Here is a 20,336-nt window from a genome sequence, read left to right on the forward strand (position 1 = left end):
TACCCTACGAGTCTTGCATCATATAACATCACCTTTGTTTTTGTAGCAAAGGAACCGTAGATGGACCTGAAAGCCTTGCAACATATAATATAACATCACATAAATTGGGCTTTATTTAGCAAGGCTTTGATATGGCCTTAATTTGAGGCAGACTGGATTAGGCCCAGTTACGTTAGCCCATGGCCATCGTGAAAATCACAAATTGAAAAGGTGGGGTGGGTGTGTAACACGGCATCAGAAGGGGATAGCATCGTCATCGCAAAATGCAGGCGCTCCTACTCCCCGCGCGGGCCGCGCCGCCGCCGCCGCCGCTGGCGATGCTTCGGCAGCGTGCGGTTTCCGCGTCCGCGTGTGCGTCGCAGGTCTGCCGCACCCTACTCAGTGCCTCCGGTTGCTTCAGCTGTGGGGTCCACGGAAGCGCTCGGCGGCACCTCACACTGGCAGTGGCGGCGGCCCCGTCCTCGTCCTCGCCCTCGCCCTCGTCGGGACCGCTCTACCCGACGCCTCCACCCACCGAGCAGGAAGTGGAGCGGGTCAAGCTCGAGCAGGTGCCTTGCTAGTTCCTTTTCTTCCTTTGGTCTATTGGTTCGAAGCCCCAGGCCGTGCTCTGTGGGTGGAGTAGGGTTTATGTGATAGTTTGAGTGAGGAATTTCGTGATCTGGTGCTCTCTGGCAACCTTGGTAAGATTTTTGAGGCTCCTTCCATCAAGAAATGTTGTTAGCTGTGGACTATGCAGATGGTTTCTTGTTTGAGGAAATGTACTTGGGCAGGATTGGTTTTGCGGCACTGGGTGAGATGTGTGTTATGTCGCTTATTAGGAATTGTTACAGCCTAGGGAGAAGGAACGCAAACAAATTTGTGGGGAGCTAGTGAAGGGTAGATCATTGTTGGTAGTTGATCATTCTTCATTCTCCACTGTAGCATCAGCTTGTTGTCACATAGTTGATAGGCATGATTACTCTTGTTCATCAGTGATTTTGAAAGTGTGCATTAATTTCTGACTGACATTTTCGTTAAGCATCTATTGCTTTCCAATTTTAAAAGCAATCAACGAAGGCATGCTTGCAGTTTAGTTCCATGTGCTTACTAGGATTTCTTAGTTCATGCCTAGGCACTTAGGTTTCTTATTAGTACAAGAGACATGAAAAAAATAGTTTTAACTCATATGCCATTTAATCGAGGTATACAAATTATGGAAGTTCTAGTACAATGAGCTGGTTAATCTCCACTCTTTTTTGTTTGAAATCATGTTGCTTATTCACATGTGTCATTGTTAAACCGATTATGTGTTTCTTGCTCGTCTCTAAATGGCCTCTCACATGTACAGTGATTCTGAAATAACGTTTTTTCTCTATTTATTTTGTATTGGCTAATTGGACAGGTTATGAAGAGACTAGAGAAAACAGCAAGGTATTTCAAGAATTTGGGTACCTTTGGGTTCTGGTCCCAGTTGGTGTGCACAATTGTTTCTGCTGGAATTTTGGCATTCTCTACAGTTGTAACGGGGAAGGTGACAGCACCCTTTACATTCTATGCAACTGCTGCTGGTATTGCTGCTGCTTTTATCTCAGTCTTCTGGTCATTTGGTTACATCCGTCTCTCTGAAAGGCTTAGAAGAACATCAAAAGAACCTGCTAAGGTACCCCTTTTTCTGAACTATGCACTGATTTTACATTGTTAGCCGCAATAACAGAACTATTCACATGAAAGAAGTTTTTCCAAAAAGTCTTCGTAGACCTCTTTCCAGTGAAAAATCTTTGTACCTCTTTCCCACTGGCTTTGGCTCATCTTTTTTTACCTGCCTACTGCCATTCCTTGTGCTACCAAGCTGGTTCATACCATGATATTTACTCCCTCCGTTCCAAATTATAAGACGTTTTAGCTTTTCTAGATACATTGGTTTTACTATGCATCTAGACATAGTGTATATCTAAGTATATAACAAAAGTTATGAATCTAGAAAAGCCAAAACATCTTATAATTTGGAACGGGGGGAGTATCAATTATCATAGACAACTTCTAGCTGCTTTTCGACATAATGTATTATATAGTTAACTTTGTTTGGCAAGCCTGGTTAAGTTAGAAATGAAACTGTTTTTTTGCATAATTTCATTAAGAGACATATGAAACTATTAATTAATTGCTTTTCAGGCTCCTCCACGCGCTGATGTTGTTAAGAGCCTGAAAAATGGCATTGTTCTTAATATTCTTGGGATGGGCGCCGCTGTTCTCGGCATGCAAGCTACTGTCGGTGCTTTGGTAGCAAAAGCTCTCACAACCTCTGCAGTACCCTATTATGCTGCTGCTCCTGGCCAAAGCCCTGTCTTGGCTTTAGATGTTTTCCTAGTTCAGGTACTCGATTGTTTACTCCTATTACTAGTATTTGGCATGAATCATTCTCTCATCAAAGTTTGCACATGTAACCAGTCAAACAGTGTCATTTTCTAGTTTTCAGCATTACCTTAATCAGCTCTTTTTTGGATAAAGTACCTTAATCAGCCTTGACCATGGTTTTGGAGTATTGCACTTAACTTCATTGTTACCTGAAAATAGTCCATCTATAGAGTTTGCTAAATATTTGCTTAGTTAAATCACATGTCTAATAAAAAGTATTTTGTCACTTTCTTGAGATCATTTTTGTCCTGGTAGATTCTTGTAGTAGTAGTAGAACAACTCGACATAGCACTGTAGGAGTACATTGGGAAGGCGCCATCACATCTAGGAATAACATCAAAATCAATGCAGCCTGCGACCTGACAATGCAAATAATTGTAGGGCTCCAGATTAGAATCCTGCAGTCTGCAGACATTTGCTACTACTCAAGATCATTAATCATAGTAGTAGAACATTGAAGGGGACAGAGTTGCAGTTGAAGTTGTGTTCTTTTGTGCTGATCATCGTAGTCTGTTACTAGTATTAAAGAGTCTTTAATTTATCATCAACGTACACTATTGTACTACTTACTAATCTTTGTTAACCCTCATGTTTGAGTGAGCAGGCTTCAGCGAACACCATACTGTCGCATTTCCTTGGGCTGGCGAGCACCCTGGAGCTGCTGCGCTCGGTGTCACTGCCTCCAGCGGAAGCTGCCCCTGCCTCTACCCCGGCCCCTGCACGGGCCTGAGCCATCCTGATCCATGGGCAGGTCAAGAAAGACCCTTCATCCCTTCGGCTCTACTAGACACTTGCTGTTCTTGATTGTATGTAGTACAACTTGCATCAAGCTTTGCATACACATCGATGCCTTCCAGTTCGGCTGGAGACAACATGTTGGCGTAATCCCCGCCGAGTGTGAGCTCTTGCACGAGCACTTGCGAATCACATGTATGTGGCGCATGTTTGCTGGTGCTGTACAAGTGAGTGTATAAGTGACTACTGGCTCGCTCGTTCCTAATCATTGTACCCCGCTTCTTCGCTGGTTTCAACTCTCTCATGTCTCAGCACAGCAGTGAGCAGTAGCACGGCGCGACGACGTCCGGGGTCCGAACAGTTTTTCTGGTGGGCCTGGAGGATGACGAGCTCCACTGGGCATCGGCAGCTGGCCTGCCCCCCGTCGCTCCGGCGCGCACGGAGCGCCGCTCGTTACAGCCTCCGTGCCACTGCCGCTGCCCGTGCCGGCAGCCCGGCACGAGACGAGAGGTGGTTACTGCCAGCCAGCGCATGATGCACGCACATCCCATCCCATCTCGTCCTGGCGACCTGGCCAGCGGCCCCCCCGCGTTCACGCCCGCTTGTCTGCTTGCGGGGTGCTGGAATCCGCGACCGCGAGCCCGCGTGCGACCAGCCACGCACGCACGCACGCGCAACACATTGAGGCCCCGTTCGCTCGGAGGAATGACTACTGGCTCGCTCGTTCCTAATCATTGTACCCCGCTTCTTCGCTGGTTTCAACTCTCATGTCTCAGCACAGCAGTGAGCAGTAGCACGGCGCGACGACGTCCGGGGTCCGAACAGTTTTTCTGGTGGGCCTGGAGGATGACGAGCTCCACTGGGCATCGGCAGCTTGCCTGCCCCCCCCCCCGTCGCTCCGGCGCGCACGGAGCGCCGCTCGTTACGGCCTCCGTGCCACTGCCGCTGAGAGGAAAATACTGTTTCGGATGAAAAAAGAAGCGATCAAGCTGGGTTTAAGAGCACGCGAACGGTGCCTGAGACGGCACGGCGGCGCGAGCTGCCTGCGTGTGCGGTGTGCCGGTGGCTCGCCCTTATCCTGATCCCCGTCTCGTCGTCGCCACCCACCGGACAGCCGTACGTATTCACTTCACTGCCTCGCGCGGCTTTTAGTGACAGTGTCAGACCGGGGCGCTGGTGATCACGGATCAGCTGGCTCGCGGATCCCATCCACACGCGGCGAACCACCAACCAAACCAACCGCCGCGGAGCCGAGCAACGCTGCCTGGCCCTGGTGGACGCGACGCGACACGACACCGACACGAGACGGACCCAGAGCACCAGACGGGGCCTGAAATATCCCGAATCCCAGACGACGGACGGCGGTTGGGGCTGTGGGGATCGCGCCCGTCCGTCTGGTACGTACGTGGTGCTGGTACGGGCGCCTCCGTACACGCCCCGCCGGTCTCGGTCTCGGTCTCGGCTAGGCCTGGACCGCGCGCGCATAAACAAAGCCCCACGGCCGTTTGGTGCGCAGGCAAGGATTCCCCGCCGTGCGCCGGGTGCGCGGCAGCCGGCAGCAGCGGCGTGGAGTGAATCTTGGACCTCTCATCTCCTCTTTTGCCAGCCCGGCGATAAACAACAACAGCGATTGGGCCGGTGGGCCCCCGCCCAGGCAGGCCAGAGATCGGGAGGGAAGGAAGTTGCAAGGAAGCTGCGCGCGTAACTGAAACGGGTGGGGGAGGTTGGTTGGTCTGGTCCGGTGGATGGATCTGCCTGCCTCCCCCTCTATTCTATTGCTGTTGTGCCTGTGCTGTGCAACTGCAACTTCGCAACGGGATCTCTCGGCCGCACCCGCACCGCATCGTCCGCAGCATGGTACAGTCAGTACAGTACCCGCCGGTGTCGGTGCGGTGGGAGGCCGTTAAAGCCGCACCAGCCAGGCTGGCCCTGCGCCTCCCCAGATCCACATCCACCACGTCCCCCCCCCTCTCTCTCTCTCATGCCGATCAGCCGATGCGATGCGCAGATGCGGCCTGCCTGCCTGCCGCCGCCTCTGACTTCTTTCCGCTGCCCTTTTCCCCTCCTGCCCTGCTTTCATTGAGGCGTTCGAGGGCCGTCGTCGTCGCCTTGCGCGAGCGCGACGCGCTGGGGCCGGCCGTTCATAGTACGCGACACGATACGTGGAGCCGTCTCGCGTATCCACCGGGGTATAGGGCCAAGGGCCTCGAGCCCTCGACACGACAGCGTGTGGGTTTCACTGCATTGGCGTGCGTTGGGTTCCAATCTGGAAGCGATGGATCGATCGGCCGATCCGTTTTGCTTCGCTGTGCCGCGGCGCTGCTGCTCCCCGTGGAGGTGGTTGCTTCCTGCAGATGATGGGGGGGGGGAGGGGGGGACTGGGAGTCAATGCTCTGGTCTGTACGGCGCATGCCGCCCCATCACCTATCGGTCTCCGCTGCCTACCTCTTCCCGTTTACCCGAACGGTTGCACCTAGGCGGTTACAGTAACCACTATTAAAGTCAGCTGATAAGTTCAAACGAACATGCCATTCACCGATGCACCCGTAACCCAGTCATCGAGCTAGAACACACCAAGTTACATGGCCAAAGCGCAGTAACAGTAACAGTTACTACCTACGTCGCCCTCACCGCGATGGATCCAACAGCCGGTCCGGTCAGGCCCGGTAATAACCGGCCACGTTTTTTTATTCTTCATTCATTCAGCAGCAGTGTCAGTGCCAGCTCGTCCCGGCCGTACGGGTATACGACCCACCCACCCGTGGCGCGTCAGAGCGAGCGCACACGCACAAGCACACGCACACACGGAGAGACACCTGTGCCGCGGGAGCTGAGCTGTGCCCATAACTGCCATGCCTGATGCCTTCCCTCCCTCCACGAGATCGCGCCGGTTTTTATTGCCCCGCGCGCCCCACCCCCCGAGAGATTGCGCACCAGCCTGGCCATTGGGCCCCACCACCCGCAAACCGCCGCGCCCTGCTCCTGTCGCCTTCCTCACCCTGTCTGCCCACCCCGCGCCTCCCTCGCTGCCCTGCGGGACCGGGCATCGTGTCGCCCCAGCTGTCAGCAGCGGAGCGGGTCCCGTCGGCGTGGTCGCTGGAGCCCTCCAAACCGTCGCGCACGCACAGCGGTCGTACTGTCCGGCTAGTACACATGTACGGGCGCGCGGGCGGGAGCTTTTGGGGTGGAGGGGGAGGGTGGACGGGGACGGGAGCCACACGGGCCAGAATTTTTTAATTTTTGGCTTTATTTTAAAAAAATTCACAAATATATTTTTAGACGTAAGATTTCAAAATCTGGACCCTTAGCTCGACGCCATCGGTCTTGGGCTTGACACAAACGTGACGGTGACTTGGTAGGCAGCTCGGCGCTGTAGACCCTAGCGTCAAGGTTGGCGCCGTAGATCCTGATGCTGAGGTGGTGTTTTAACTACGGCCCCAACCTTCCTCCCTGAGCCTTCTTCCTCGTCTTTCTCCTCCCTCTCATGTTTTCTCTCTCCCCCACTTCGCGTTACCTCATGAATCGGTATATTGGACCTTGAAAACTTTGATTTGATCCGTAGATCTTCGAGAGCAAGGTATCCTCGCTCCCCTTCTAGTTTTTTCGTATCGATTCGGTATATAGTAGTCGGATTTTCAACCTAAGAATCGACATTACTTAGGGTTTCATACAATTTTTAATATGTGTATTATAGAACCGTAGAATGATGTCAAGACGTGAAAAAACTAGCAAACATAGGTAACCGCAGCGCATGTTGTTATGTTATGGGTTCATTGTTGTGCATCAAATGGGAAACTCTAGGTTTATGGTTTAATGTTAATTGCTTTCGGTTCTTATAACGAAATTGGTTGTACTGTAATTATGGTTCTCATTGACATTAATTTATGATGTTTTGATTTTTGTTTGTTAAATTACAACTGTTTTGTTAGATGCAAGAAATGTATCAGGAGGAATTTTGGCGAAAATGGGACCGTCCTCGAGAATTATACCCCGACGCGTCTAGCAAAGATGCCCCGATCCCTCCAGACCTTCCTGTCCCTAACTATGATTGTGGTTTCCCTGTCCACGTGTTTCAATCGAGACATCTAGACACAGCGACGCGTTGCTTCTACACATACAATCGTTTGAATGTAAGTAATTGTTTCCACTATTTTTTATTTGTGTAAGTATGCTACTAATATTTTGTTGGAATCTTATTGTGTAGGACTATGAAAGGTGCCTTTTCTTTCAGCGGATCGACGGTGCAGACAAATTTGATCCTAGGTACCTTCTTTTCGACGATTGGTGTAGAGGGAGATATTCACGTGAGCACTTCAAGCGGTGGGTTCCACCCACCTACCCCCCGCCAATGACGACTAAGGAGAAGCACCTAGCCGCAGTTAGACGACTCGAGGAACCTCCTCTGTGCGAATACGGAGATCGAGCTGTGATAAACCCTGAGAATACGTTGGAGTTTGTGTGTCCGAACAAACACAAATCTAGCGTTTGGTTGGGAGTCAAGATGAAGTGGGACGGTCCTGTCTCTGATTTATGGGACGGGATGGCTTCATTTTCTGTTTGGTTGACGAGGGACGGGATCGCCCTATTTTGTGTTTGGTTCAGAGACATAAAAAGTGAGATGAGCTACCGACAAGTGAGACCCATTTGTAAGTTTTTTTTTATCTTTTTCCTTCTCTTCTCCTTACCTGTTCCTCTCTCTCTCTCCTTATCTCTTTCTCCCGATGCCCGCCAGCGACTCGCAGCAGGGCCGGGGCGGAGACGCCCGCCGGCGACTTGCAGCAGGGCAGCCCCGCGCCTCCTCCACCAGAGCCCGGATGCGCGCTGCCCCAGGCTTCCTCCGCGCGGCGCCCCGAGCCTCCTCCGTTGGTGGGGTTAGAGCTCACGCGGCGATGGCGGGGCCGGCCCCCAGAGCTCGCCCTCCGTCGGCGACCTTGCCGCGCCTCCTTCGCCTCGTGTCCCGGGCCTACTCCGCCCGCGCCTCCTCCACTAGAGCTCGCCGGGGCTGGGCATGGCGGTGCGCGGCAAGGCCGCAGGCAAAGCTCGCCGGGACCGATACAGGAATCGCTCGAGTGCGTGGCTCCTCTCTCTACTCTTCTCCACGGCCGGCGTGGCTCCTTTCCGCGACCTCGTCCGCGTCCGGCACCTCCGTCGCTCGCTCGTCCCCCTAGGACGGACCCGTCCGTGAAATTTTGGGGGACGGGGTCGCCCCGCATCTCACGCGAATATTCGCGTGGAGGGCGTCTCGGCTCTACTTCGCCTCCGAACCAAACAGAGTTGATCCTGGGACCGTCCCACCTAGTCCTCCTTACCAAACACACGGGGAAGTAAGTGGGAAGTGTATATGTGTTAAATGTTTAGCTCTATGTGTGTGTACTAATGTCTCCTCTTTTAGGTGTATGGATTTGCGAAGTGTCGTTTCAAGCAGTGTACCAATGTTTAGCTCTATGGGCGCGGGCGAGGGCGCGGCCGCGGGGGCCGGTCCGGGCGTGAGCACGGTGGCCGAGGCAACGAGCAACGGCGGACATGGCGACGACGGACGTGGCGCCCTGGCTAAAGAGAGAGAAAGAAAGAGAGAAAGAGAGAAAGGAAGGAAGCCCCCCCCCCTATAAGAGAGAGCTCGGTGCCAATAATCATGGCGTCGAGCTCGGCGTCAAGATCCACGTCGGAACTCCCGACGATTGACGGAACTCCTGACTCACGTCGAAACTCTCGACGAACCAACCTGAGAACACCCAGAATTTTGCCGTGGCAGAGCGAATACCGACCACGTCTCTCGGCGTCAGGATCTACGGCGTCGAGCTCGGCGCTAAGATGTCAGCGTCCATGGAGCCAACGTGGCCTCGAGCGCCAGCAACTATGGCGTCGAGTTAAGGGTCTAGATTTTAAAATCTTACCTCAGACACATATTTGTGATTTTTTTTCTTCAAAAAAGAGCTAAAAAAATAAAAAAAAATCGGGACACGGGCGACTCATCAATTTGGCGGGATGGGCCGCTGGTCGGGTACACACCGTGCCGCTCTGCGCTGAGCTTGCATGATTTGATTCCAGCTCCAAGGGGGATGGACCGATGGATGGATTGATGGGTTTCGTTGGAGGGAACTTCCCCGAGCACCGGATAACCACGGCGCCACACCCCTGCCGCTCTGCCTCAGATCTTTTTTTTTTGCGTCATTTTCGTGCTCATATAAAACGCAACAATACGAACCTTCCGAGTTGAAAAAAGGTTCTACGAACGTTCTGCAGACGAAAATTACTGCCGCCCAGTGCAACGAAAGAACTCTAGTGGGTTAGCAACATGGACTGTTTCACCTTCGAAATGTAAATACTAGGATTTGTTCGTTCCTTTGTTAGTTTGGTTAAATTAAACCTCCAAAATCGTATTTGTTTGGACGCTTGCGTACAAGCCGGATCTACACAAGATCTTTGAAATTCGTATTTGTTTCAGCCCCATTTTCGTTGGTCAGTTTTAACGTTCTCCTCCCGGGGGTTTGACGGTACGGAACCACGGAAACAAACCAACAATTCAAAATTCAAACCGTCCGGGGACCCCATGATTACCAGCCAAACGGCCTCGGTCCCGCCGCTTCTCACCCGTCGTCCCCCGCGCTCCTACCGCCACGTGGGGCCCAGATATTCCGGACCCCACCTGCCATCGAGACGTCCGGAAACGACGCGAGCCCCGAGCATGAGGTGGCACCTCGCCAGCTGTACCCCGGTGACGAGCCACCGGCCGCTCCCGGTCACCCTCCCCTGTCTCTCCGGGCTATATAACGCCCCGCCTCGCCTTCCCCCTTCCTCCAGCCACCGATCGAGACGTCCCAATCGAGCCAAGCCAATCTCATCTCACACCGCCATTGCCATTGCCAGCGGCAGCACCGCAGCAGGTTAATCCATCTGTGCCGTGTGTGTGACCAGCACAGCAGCGATGGGAGTGGAGTCGTCGGAGTGCGACAGGATAAAGGGGCCATGGAGCCCCGAGGAGGACGAGGCGCTGCGGCGGCTCGTGGAGCGCCACGGCGCGCGGAACTGGACGGCGATCGGGCGCGGCATCCCGGGGCGGTCGGGGAAGTCGTGCCGGCTCCGGTGGTGCAACCAGCTGTCGCCGCAGGTGGAGCGCCGCCCCTTCACGCCCGAGGAGGACGCCGCGATCCTGGCCGCGCACGCGCGCCTCGGTAACCGCTGGGCCGCCATCGCGCGCCTGCTCCCCGGCCGCACCGACAACGCCGTCAAGAACCACTGGAACTCGTCGCTCAAGCGGAAGCTCGCCACCGCCACCTCCAGCGGCGGGGCGGATGCCGGAGACGCCGAGCGGCCGTGCAAGCGCGCGAGCCCTGGGCCGGGGAGCCCGACGGCGTCGGATCGCAGCGACCTCAGCCACGGCTGCAGCGGCGGCGCCGTGGCGCAGGTGTTCCGCCCCGTCCCGCGCGCCGGCGGGTTCGACGCCATCAGCTGCGCCGCCGACGTGCGCCCTCCTCCGCCTCCCCCGCCAGCAGCAGCAGACGAGGACCCGCTCACCTCGCTCTCGCTCTCGCTGCCGGGGCTGGACCACCAGCAGGCGTCGTCGGGGTTCCACCACGACAGCGCGCGGAGCCACTTCCAGGAGCTCTGTCCCCCGTCGCGCTCCCCGTCGCCGCAGTCTCCTCCACCCGCCGCCCTTCCTTCGCCGCAGGCGGCGGCGGTTCCGTATCAGTCGTCGTCGTACCCGTTCAGCGGCGAGCTGGTGGCCGCGATGCAGGAGATGATCCGCGCCGAGGTGCGCAAGTACATGTCCGGCGCGGGCCTCCGCGCCGGGTGCGGCCCCGGCGCCGTCGGCGAGGCGTGCATGCCGCAGCTGGTGGAGGGCGTCATGCGCGCCGCCGCGGAGCGCGTCGGCGTCGTCACACGGCCGTAGAAGAAAACCCCCAAACCAAACCAAAAAATCAGATCGAATCAATGCGAAGCATTGTGTTAATTAAGGAGATCCCGTCCCGTCCTGTGTAGCAGCACTACGTAGACTACTACTACTGCTAGTCGTACTTGTATTTAGGAGAGGAGCTCGCGTTGTTATTCGTCGGCGGCTGCCGCTCTTAATTCAGAAAGAAACAGAGCGGCGGCGGTGAAAGCCGGAAGCGGAAACGGAGGTTGGCAAATAATCATCGAGCCTGCCATTTCTATACTCGGATGTGTTGCCGCGGCTTGCTCAGAAAGGGGATATGTGATTGCGCTGATCCGCCGCCGATGGCATTATGCGCCCGAAACCGAAACCCACGCTTGGTTGTGGGTGTGGCAGATCTGCGCCGATTTGGAACGTCTCTTCCGCTGTTCCAGTTTCCACTTTGCTGTACTACGAGTCACGAGCGCGAGCGCAACCCAACAAAGTGGCGGATCAGAGCCGGGATACAGAACGGCAGCTCCGCGTCCCTTCACATCGGGGGTCGTCGGCAGCTCTGAATCCTCAAAGCACCTTTCGTTGATCTATTGGATCATGCGATGATTGAACTCGTAAAAAAACTGGCGAAACGTGTGGCTGAGAGCGGTGACATCGTGTACTGCTCTAGTGCTAGAGCTACAAGCCGTTGAACCGAGTGTGTACTACTAGAGGTCATCAGCAGAGTTGAGTTACGAACTGGGGCCTTGTTTAGATTGCAATTTTTTTTTTAATCTTGACACTGTAGCACGTTTCGTTTGTATTTGATAAACTTTGTTCGATTATGGACTAACTAGGTTCAAAAGATTCGTCTCGTGATTTACAACCAAACTGTGCAATTAGTTATTTTTTTTACATACATTTAATGCTTCATGCATGCATCCAAAAATTGATGTGATGAAGAGAAAGTGAAAAAACTTGAAATTTTGAGGCAATCTAAACAAGGCCTGGCTTACAATCAAGTGAGTGCAGGACGGGGGCAGTGACAGTGAGTGATCGATCACTGGTAGCAACAGCCAGCAAACACGAGACGGCGGCAGCAAATGTGAAAGGCAACAAGGACAGACGGACGGCCGCCAGCGGTGGCAGCCAGCTGTTCTGGGCCGGCCTGGGCACCTTAACACCCTTGCGCAGAACAGTCAAGATGGAGCGGCCTGACTTTGCAAAGGATGGGTGGCGCGCGCGTGCACTGTGCATGCCCACGGCCACGAGCGGCGACCGGCGAGCGACCGGCTGCAAAGCGCTCTGCACAACCAGGGCAGGGGGCACGGGCGCACGGCGGCGGTGACCGGTGAGCCGATGGCACGATGAGCCTTTTCGCCAGTCTGTCTCTCTAACGGAGGCAGGACCGAGTTGGAACATGGGCCTGATTTTGATTACACTGGGCTTCGAAACTCTGGGACCAAACTTTTGTTAGACTGGTAACCGAGGCCCAGTACGGAGTGTCAGAATCGTGCAGGGCATGTTTGGAACGCAGGAATGCAAAACGAAGGAATAGAAAAAAAACACAGGAATAGAGTAGAGCAAAAAGTCGAAAACTATAGGATTTGAAAACACAGAAATAAAAACTTTGGAGTGTTTGGATCACAGGAAAACAAAAATGTCACATGTGCCCAAGAAACAAAGCTTTCATGGTTGAAAGCTTGAGAAAATATTGTAGGAATTTTTCCCTTGCGTTTCCTTGGATGCTTTTTTCCCTATGTTTTGTGAAGCAAGGTTAGCCTTTCCTTTGGAAAGGAATGTAACATTCCTTTGTTCCAAACACCAAGTAGAGGAAACTTTCCTATGAAATTCAATCCTTTGTTTTTCCTTTGAAAATCCTCCATTCCAAACAAGCCCTAAGGTGGTAGTAGTAGTAGGCCGGCGGTCCAGCCCAGTGTAGGAGATGCAGCAACACTTGGGCAAACGTCTGAAAAAGGTTAGCACAAACACGCAGCACCAGAAACACTTGGGCAAACTGCAAATCCAGAATGCTGGTAACACCACACCACATCCTGGCGTACTCCCAGTATAACACGTACTACACATAGTTATTCAGTCTGATGGCATTTAAACAGAGCATCCATCAACTCATCTGAAAGCCCAGAACAGAACGGCAAAGAACGCGACAAGCCCACAACTACTAAAGGAAGCAGAAGCGCACGCAGCCTCGATACGAACGAACGTTGCCCTGCACGCGGGGCACACAACCTCACGGCTCGACGACGCGGCGCCGTCAGTTGCTCGGCGCATCGGCCGCCGCCTCCTCGACGTTGCTGCCGGCGACGTCGACGACGAAGCGGTAGCGGACGTCGTTGCGCTCCAGCCGCTCCAGCGCCTCGTTCACGTACCCCATCTTGACCACCTCGATCTGGGAGGTGAGCCCCTTGTCGACGCAGAACTGGAGCACCTCGGCGGTCTCGTCGATGCTGCCGATGAAGCTCCCCGTGATGGCCTTCCGCCCCAGCATCACCATGGGCGACACGAAGCTGAGGGGCTCGCCGATGACGCCCAGCAGGACGTGCTTGCCGTCCAGCTTCAGCAGCGCCAGGTAGGGTTCTAGCGGGTGGTGCACGGGCACCGTGTCGATGATGTAGTCCAGCGAGTCGGCGGCCGCCGCCATGGTCGCCGCGTCCGAGCTCACCAGGTACGCGTCCGCGCCCAGGTGGTCCATCGCCTCCGCGCGCTTCTTGGACGACGAGCTGATCACCGTCACGTGGTGGCCCATGGCCTTCGCCACCTTCACGCCCATGTGGCCCACGCCGCCCAGGCCCAGGATGCCGCCACGGAGGCCTGGGGTCGTCAGCCCAAAGGCCTTCAGCGGGCTGTACACCGTCACGCCCGCGCACAGCAGCGGCGCCGCTTGCTCCGGCGCCAGACCCGCCGGGATCTTCACCAAAAACCTGGTAGAAAATGCATTAGTTATCAACTGTAAAAAAATTCTGAACTCTATAGCCATTTGCAATCGTTAATAAGAAATGTTAAAAATGAGATCAACCTAGGAGAAACTATGCTAGGTGGTTATTTTTTAATAATAAGAATAAAATAGGAACCTAAATTTGAGTTACCGAGGCTGCCATTTTTTTTTGTTGCAGATTTGACTAGCACCAAAGGAAATTGCTTAAAGAGTTACTGTTCTACCATAATCACACATATATCCCATTTTTTTTTAAAAAAAAACAAGCAATCGCTATCTCAAAGAGTTGTTGGATTAGGTAGTGCGATTTGCCCACTGACTGAACGACAGTACACTAAAGTCGTAGGCAAGTTTGGGATCAAACGATGGAGAAAGTTATCCCCATTTCTCCCAACAACCAGTGATGGTTTGGATGACCAATCTTCAGACATGAGTAGGTGAGGATTCGGCTTCTGTGGTGATGGTTCGACTTGACAAAGATGAGCCAGTAAAGCACACCACATCGTACTTTTGACATCACACTCTTGCCTGGTCACCACAAGGCGTCCATACCCCGACTTGCAGCTAGATGATGATGGACTTGGCAATGATAAATTTTCCCCATACCCATATACTCCCCCTCCACCTTTTTCTAGAAGGATTGGACATCACCATCCACTTCACAAAAGTTCAAACTGAAGCTCAACTATTTCTTGCTTTGTTCAGACCAACTTTGTTTTAAAAAAAACAAGAAAATTGTCTCTAGAACACTGCAGGTAAGATAATGCTGAATTTGGTGTTTCAAGAACTCACTTCTGGTCGACGATCATGGTGGAGGCGAAGCCGCCCTGCGTGGGCCGGCCGTCAGTGTAGACGTCGTTGTAGGACCAGATCTTCTTGTTGCAGTACTGCTCAACGTTGGCCTTGCAGGGGCTGCACTCGCGGCAGCACCCGACGATCACCCCGACGCCTACCACGTCGCCGACGCCGTACTTGGTCACCTCGGGCCCGACCTCCACCACCTCACCGACCACCTCGTGCCTGCAAAAGTTTCAGACGACATTAGCAGACCAACCCATGATATAGCTAGTGTGCATTTCTAGCAACATTATCAGCTCGCAGTCGTGGAGTGGTTGTGCTGTCAGGAAAAAGTTTATGTTTATTCTTTTTCCCTTGCAAACATGTCAGAAGAAAAGTATATAGGCCGGTCGGTGGAGTTTGCTTTACTACTCATTTCTGCAGCTCTTTAGCTATCATGAAAAGAACATCATGATTATTTGAGCCTGTAGAAATTAGAGAACAAACTCGATCTTGTGCTTCAAATAATCTCGTAAACTGATGAATGGCAGTAATTGGCAACCAACTACGTGAACAAAGAGTATTAGTGTGGTATGTGCCACCTGTAAACCTGAGAATAGCTCTGGACTGAGATGCTGACGTTTGTGGTTATTACCAAATGTGCACTCCTATATCTACCAATCTATGCTGGTCAATCAGATAGACATACCTAAATTTGTCTGCATGTGTAATTTCCTCGTGAAAATGCTGAAACCGCATGTCACTATATATATTTCTGTCCTACTCCTTTATACTTTTCAGACAATTTGAATAATAGAATACTGAAAAAATCATTTTATCGTGAACCATATACGTATGGAGTATATATTACTAGATCCCAAGCTGCTGAAAAATAAAATCGCTAGGGGATGCATGTGTTTGTGCTCACCCAGGGACCATGGGGTACTTCGAAGCCCCGAGGTGGTTCTTGGCCTGGTGGATGTCCGTGTGGCAGATCCCACAGTAGAGCACCTTCACCACCACATCTTCAGGGCCTGTGCTCCTGTTGTTGTTGTTGTCACCACAACACATTCCCATAAGAGAAGAGACCAGTGTTAGTTTATTCTTGCAGAAGACCAGCAGCATATATATATAGAATTATGCAAGAACTAACCGCCACAGTGAGATAGGAGTATCATAGTACTGGTAGTTGATGACATGAGAAAGCACTACATACTAGAGTCTTCTCGAAGCAATAATAAAAGTATATGCAGGCGATGGATGCTTTCAAATTATTGCACCACAGAACTTAGTGACTACTAGTAGTGGAGTACTTAATAAACCGAAAGCCAAGGGTTTATGCATGTATTGCTGTTCAATTTATCCTCCAGCCTGATCGGAATAATCAATAATGTCACCTATATGAGTAAACAAACCCTTGGCTGTTCAATTTCCTCCAGCCTGATCGGAATAGTTAATAATTTCCTCCAGCCTGATCGGAATAATATCACTTATAATCACTTATAAAAAAAATGGATGGATGGTGTGTGCCAATGGTTGCAACAGCTACCAGGTGGTAGGTAGCTGTAGGTATCACCGTATCAGTATTAGGTCTGGTGACAAGTCCACAACACGTTGGCTACTGGGTCCGGCTGTACGAAACGTCGTCAAACTCACGTTTAGTGCAGGGTCCAAATATTAATGGTTCGAAACAAAATACTACTCCTACAGTATATCCTCAACAGTAGTTGAGGAGAAGCGTGCGTGGGTGTACGCTCGTTCAAACCTGCTTGGCAATCGGCATGCATGTGCACTAGCTAGAGTTGGACCAGGAGTTGAAGATACATCTCATATGCATGCTGCCGCGCATGCGCTTGTTGTGGTCTTGTGGAGTACTCCTACTAAGCTGTACTACTAGGATACTCTGCGTGAGCAAAAGGACACGACGACAGTAACATAACATAGGGAACATGACTGCTGGCTTACAGCAATTAACAGAATTAAGGGGGTGTTTGGTTCCTACAGGAAAATTTTAGTCCCTATCCCATCGGATGTTTGGACACATGCATGAAGTATTAAATATAGACGAAAAAAATAACTAATTGCACAGATTGTGGCTAATTTGCGAGACGAATTTTTTAAGCCTAATTAGTCCATGATTTGACAATGTTGTGCTACAGTAAATATGTGCTAATGTCGGATTAATTAGGCTTAATAAATTCGTCTCGTAAATTAGCCTCCATCTATGTAATTAGTTTTATAATTAACTCATATTTAGTTCTCCTAAATAGCATCCGAAGGTCCGATGTGACATGGACTAAAATTTAGTCCACGAAAACAGACACTCCCTAATACTCCGTAAATGGTAACCGTAATAGCGTATCAGTTATATATGGATCAGAATATGCATCAGCATGCTTCATTCCCAAATTAAAACCTGCATGCCGGCGCTTACATACATAGTGTTCGTTGCACTGGATCGAAAATAAATATATCCAGTTTTTTTTAATCATCATCACAATCATCACTCAGATTTTTCTGTTCTTCCTTAATTATCGATCTCGGAGAATCACTGAAGGCGCCGCACAAGCCAAACCGTCCCTCATCCTGGATCTATTTTCGTGTTTGCACAAGGGACGGGAGACACGGTCGGACGGACATGAAGGGGAGGGACTAGGGGTAGGAGAGTGAGAAGACGAACACGAGCGATCTAGAGACGTTGGCGGCGGCGTACGTACCTGAGGGTGTAGGAGTAGGGGGAGAGGTGTCCGGTGGCGTCCCTGGCGGCCCACCCGACCACCTTCCTCTCGGACGCCAGGCTCCCCATTCTCTTCCTGGGAGTCGGGACCGGCCGCGATCGACACCGCTACGGGCGGCGGGGACGACGACTGACGGAGCGGGAGGCGGAGGCCTGGAGGGGGTGGGCGATGGAGACGAGCGAGCCGGCCGGGTGGGTTTAACTAGTGCGCCGGTCTTTTTGGGTAGGGTAGGAAAAATGCGTGAGCAGAGTGCGCGCTATATAGGGACAGCGAGCTCGATCGGTGGCGCTGTGCCCAGTGGCAAGTCCTCCAGCCTACCTGTACCTGCCCGCAAGATCTTCTGTGGCCGCCACAGTCCACAGGAGTAAAATTAATAAATGACCCCACTGGGTGGAAAACGTGAGCAGCTCGGATGACACCAAGCGCATGGGCGTGGCTAGGCGTGGCGTGGCTCCATATGTACTCCATCCGTAAAAAGAAAAACGCAATTCTAGTTTTGAACCGGTACACGCGCTCGTGTTCAGATTTAAAACTAGAATTATGTTTTTTTAATAGAGGGAGTAGGTTAGCGAAGGAAACACACACCCGCAGCTCCGTATGTACCGACAAATTGGACAAGCACATTACCACATGAACATTTGGACCTTCAATTTTATATAGGAAAAACATAGGAAAAGAAAAAAAATCCCATGTTCTAAACATGGTGTTAATGATATGTAAAATTGACAAATTGTCACCCCTTGATTCTCCAAACCAACTGTTCAAGGTTCAATCATGAAGCAGTACTAGTATCACTATTTACCTGAGCGGCCGTTATTTCTATGGTAAACCGGGGCTCATCGTGTCGTTTAGACTTTAGACCCTTATTAAACAGTTCGTCCAAATAGGAGATAAGCATGATTAGCGTGCTAAATAGACATTTAATTCATCATTTAACCAATAGGAGGATCCTATCCACGATATCGGCAACCAACTAATTTTTCTTAGAATATACACTTTTACACACATAATTTTATATATCTTTGTTAGCATATTAAACTTTTTTTTACATGAATAGATATGTATATTTTGGTAATATAAAATAAAAGAATTGTTTAGACCATTTAAAGAGTGTCTAAACTTTAATCCCTTTACCGTTTAGAATAACACTGACTACTAGTATTACAGACAAGAGAGTTGGCATCATGCATTCCGTGCTATGGAGGGAGAAGCAGCGGTGGATTGATTTGTTACTAGATCCTGCATGGGAGCAAATGAAGTAGAGATTGCGCAGGAGGAGCACGCTGAGTGGGGGAGGAAAGCGATGTGCCACTAAGCAGCAGTTGATATCGATAAGCCAGCCGCGAGGAGACAACGGCGAAAGGGATGCCGGGGTAGGTGAGCGGGGCCCGCAGGATGTGACTTCACGGCAACGTCATCGTTGGAACAAACTGAAAGCCTCCTTTCCCTCGGCTAGCGAAAATACCCCGCTCATCTAATTTTAGCAAGTAAGCTCAAAAAGAAAAATATAATTTTAGCAAGTAATGACTGCTTGGCTGCCTCCATCCAACGCCCTATTTGTTTGACTTATAACTCGTACTTTTTCAATCAATAAATAATTTTTTTCTCTTACAGCAAATCAGCTAACAGTAGTTTCAGTCATGATTTATCAGCCAAATGAACATGGCACAAATATCGCAACTAAAAGTCTAAATAGCTGGCTTTCTCTCTCTATGTAAATAGGTGGCTAACTAGTACTCCCTCGTTCCAAATTATGACGTCATGTTTGCTTGGCTTATAAGTCGTACTTTTTCAGCCAACAAACAATATTTTTCTCTCACGATAAATCAGCCAATCGTACTTTCAGTCATGGCTTATCAGCCAAGCGAACAGGGCATAGATCATTTCAAGAATCTCGGGGAGTCAAAACATCTCAATTTTAACCAAAATTATAGAGAGAATTATAAAGATTTTTGACATCAAATAGGCAATACTATGAAAATATAATGATAAAGAATTTAATGATACTTAGTTGGCATCATAAATGTTATTATCTTATCATATAAATCTGGTCAAACTTAAGATACTTTGACTCTACGAGATTCTTGGAATGACTTATAATTTGGGACGGAGAGAGTACTCTACTAGCCGGAGGATTCAAACAATAGCCTAACTAATACTCCTTTCGCCGGCTATACATCTAGATACATGTTATGTTCAAATACATAGCAAAAAGCAATGTACCTAGAAAAGCCAAAATAACATATAATTTAGAATAAAGGAAGTAGTAAAAAGTTATTAGCTATTTTTTAACTAGCCCTGTTTATTTGAGCTTTTGACCACTTTTAGACTGTTAGCTTTTGAATTTTCCAAAAGCCAAATAGCTCTCATAAGCCAAAAACTCATTATAGAAAACTTCTAGCTTTTAGCTTTGAGAACTTTTTTTTTCTTTTTGAAGGTCTAAAAGCACATAGAAAGTCCAAACAAACATGCACTATTGGCTAAGGCGTCTATTTCTTGTTGACTCTAGAGTAGTGTAGTTATATGTTATTTTTCTTTTTACAGAAGATATATATATATTTATACTAGCATTAATCTTTAATGCACGAAGTCCACGGTTGTTGTTTTGTTTTATTTCTTATAGATAACGTGCTGTTTTCTATTGAACAATGAGAACTATTTGTACTTAAATGAAAGGGTAAAGTCCAATTTACACCCTCCAATTTTCACCAAAGTCCGGATTTCAACCTCGAACTTCAAAACCGGATAACTTTGGCCATCCAACTCTGGAAAAAGTTCAACTTTCAACCTTCTGGGCGGTTTCGCAGGTGAACAGTACTTTTGATATTTTTGGGAGGCGCCGAAATTTTATATTATTTTTTCGAGCATCTTAACGTCCTCAAATGAAAAA

At 50.5% G+C, this 20,336-nt stretch overlaps 3 protein-coding genes across 3 annotated transcripts; 2 read left to right on the forward strand and 1 right to left on the reverse strand.

Moving 5' to 3' along the window:
• Positions 1-235: 235 nt before the first annotated feature.
• LOC136471303 (protein TIC 21, chloroplastic-like) lies at positions 236-3,430 on the forward strand. Its single transcript, XM_066469034.1, has 4 exons — positions 236-548; positions 1,382-1,639; positions 2,152-2,352; positions 2,999-3,430. Exons 1-4 carry the CDS (start codon positions 264-266, stop codon positions 3,122-3,124), a joined length of 870 nt encoding a protein of 289 aa, XP_066325131.1. The 5' UTR covers positions 236-263; the 3' UTR covers positions 3,125-3,430.
• A 6,484-nt stretch (positions 3,431-9,914) lies between these two features.
• On the forward strand, positions 9,915-11,261 carry LOC136471304 (transcription factor MYB44-like). The gene has a single exon (XM_066469035.1). It carries the CDS (start codon positions 10,055-10,057, stop codon positions 11,018-11,020), a length of 966 nt encoding a protein of 321 aa, XP_066325132.1. The 5' UTR covers positions 9,915-10,054; the 3' UTR covers positions 11,021-11,261.
• A 1,729-nt stretch (positions 11,262-12,990) lies between these two features.
• On the reverse strand, positions 12,991-17,689 carry LOC136475930 (probable cinnamyl alcohol dehydrogenase). The gene is made up of 4 exons (XM_066473591.1): positions 17,426-17,689; positions 15,637-15,750; positions 14,724-14,951; positions 12,991-13,917 (listed from the first exon to the last, which is right to left on the reverse strand). The coding sequence occupies exons 1-4, from the start codon at positions 17,512-17,514 to the stop codon at positions 13,251-13,253; spliced, it is 1,098 nt and encodes a 365-aa protein (XP_066329688.1). The 5' UTR covers positions 17,515-17,689; the 3' UTR covers positions 12,991-13,250.
• Positions 17,690-20,336: the final 2,647 nt, after the last annotated feature.

Source organism: Miscanthus floridulus, chromosome 8 (assembly GCF_019320115.1).
Source record: "Miscanthus floridulus cultivar M001 chromosome 8, ASM1932011v1, whole genome shotgun sequence".
NCBI classification, from domain to species: domain Eukaryota; kingdom Viridiplantae; phylum Streptophyta; class Magnoliopsida; order Poales; family Poaceae; genus Miscanthus; species Miscanthus floridulus.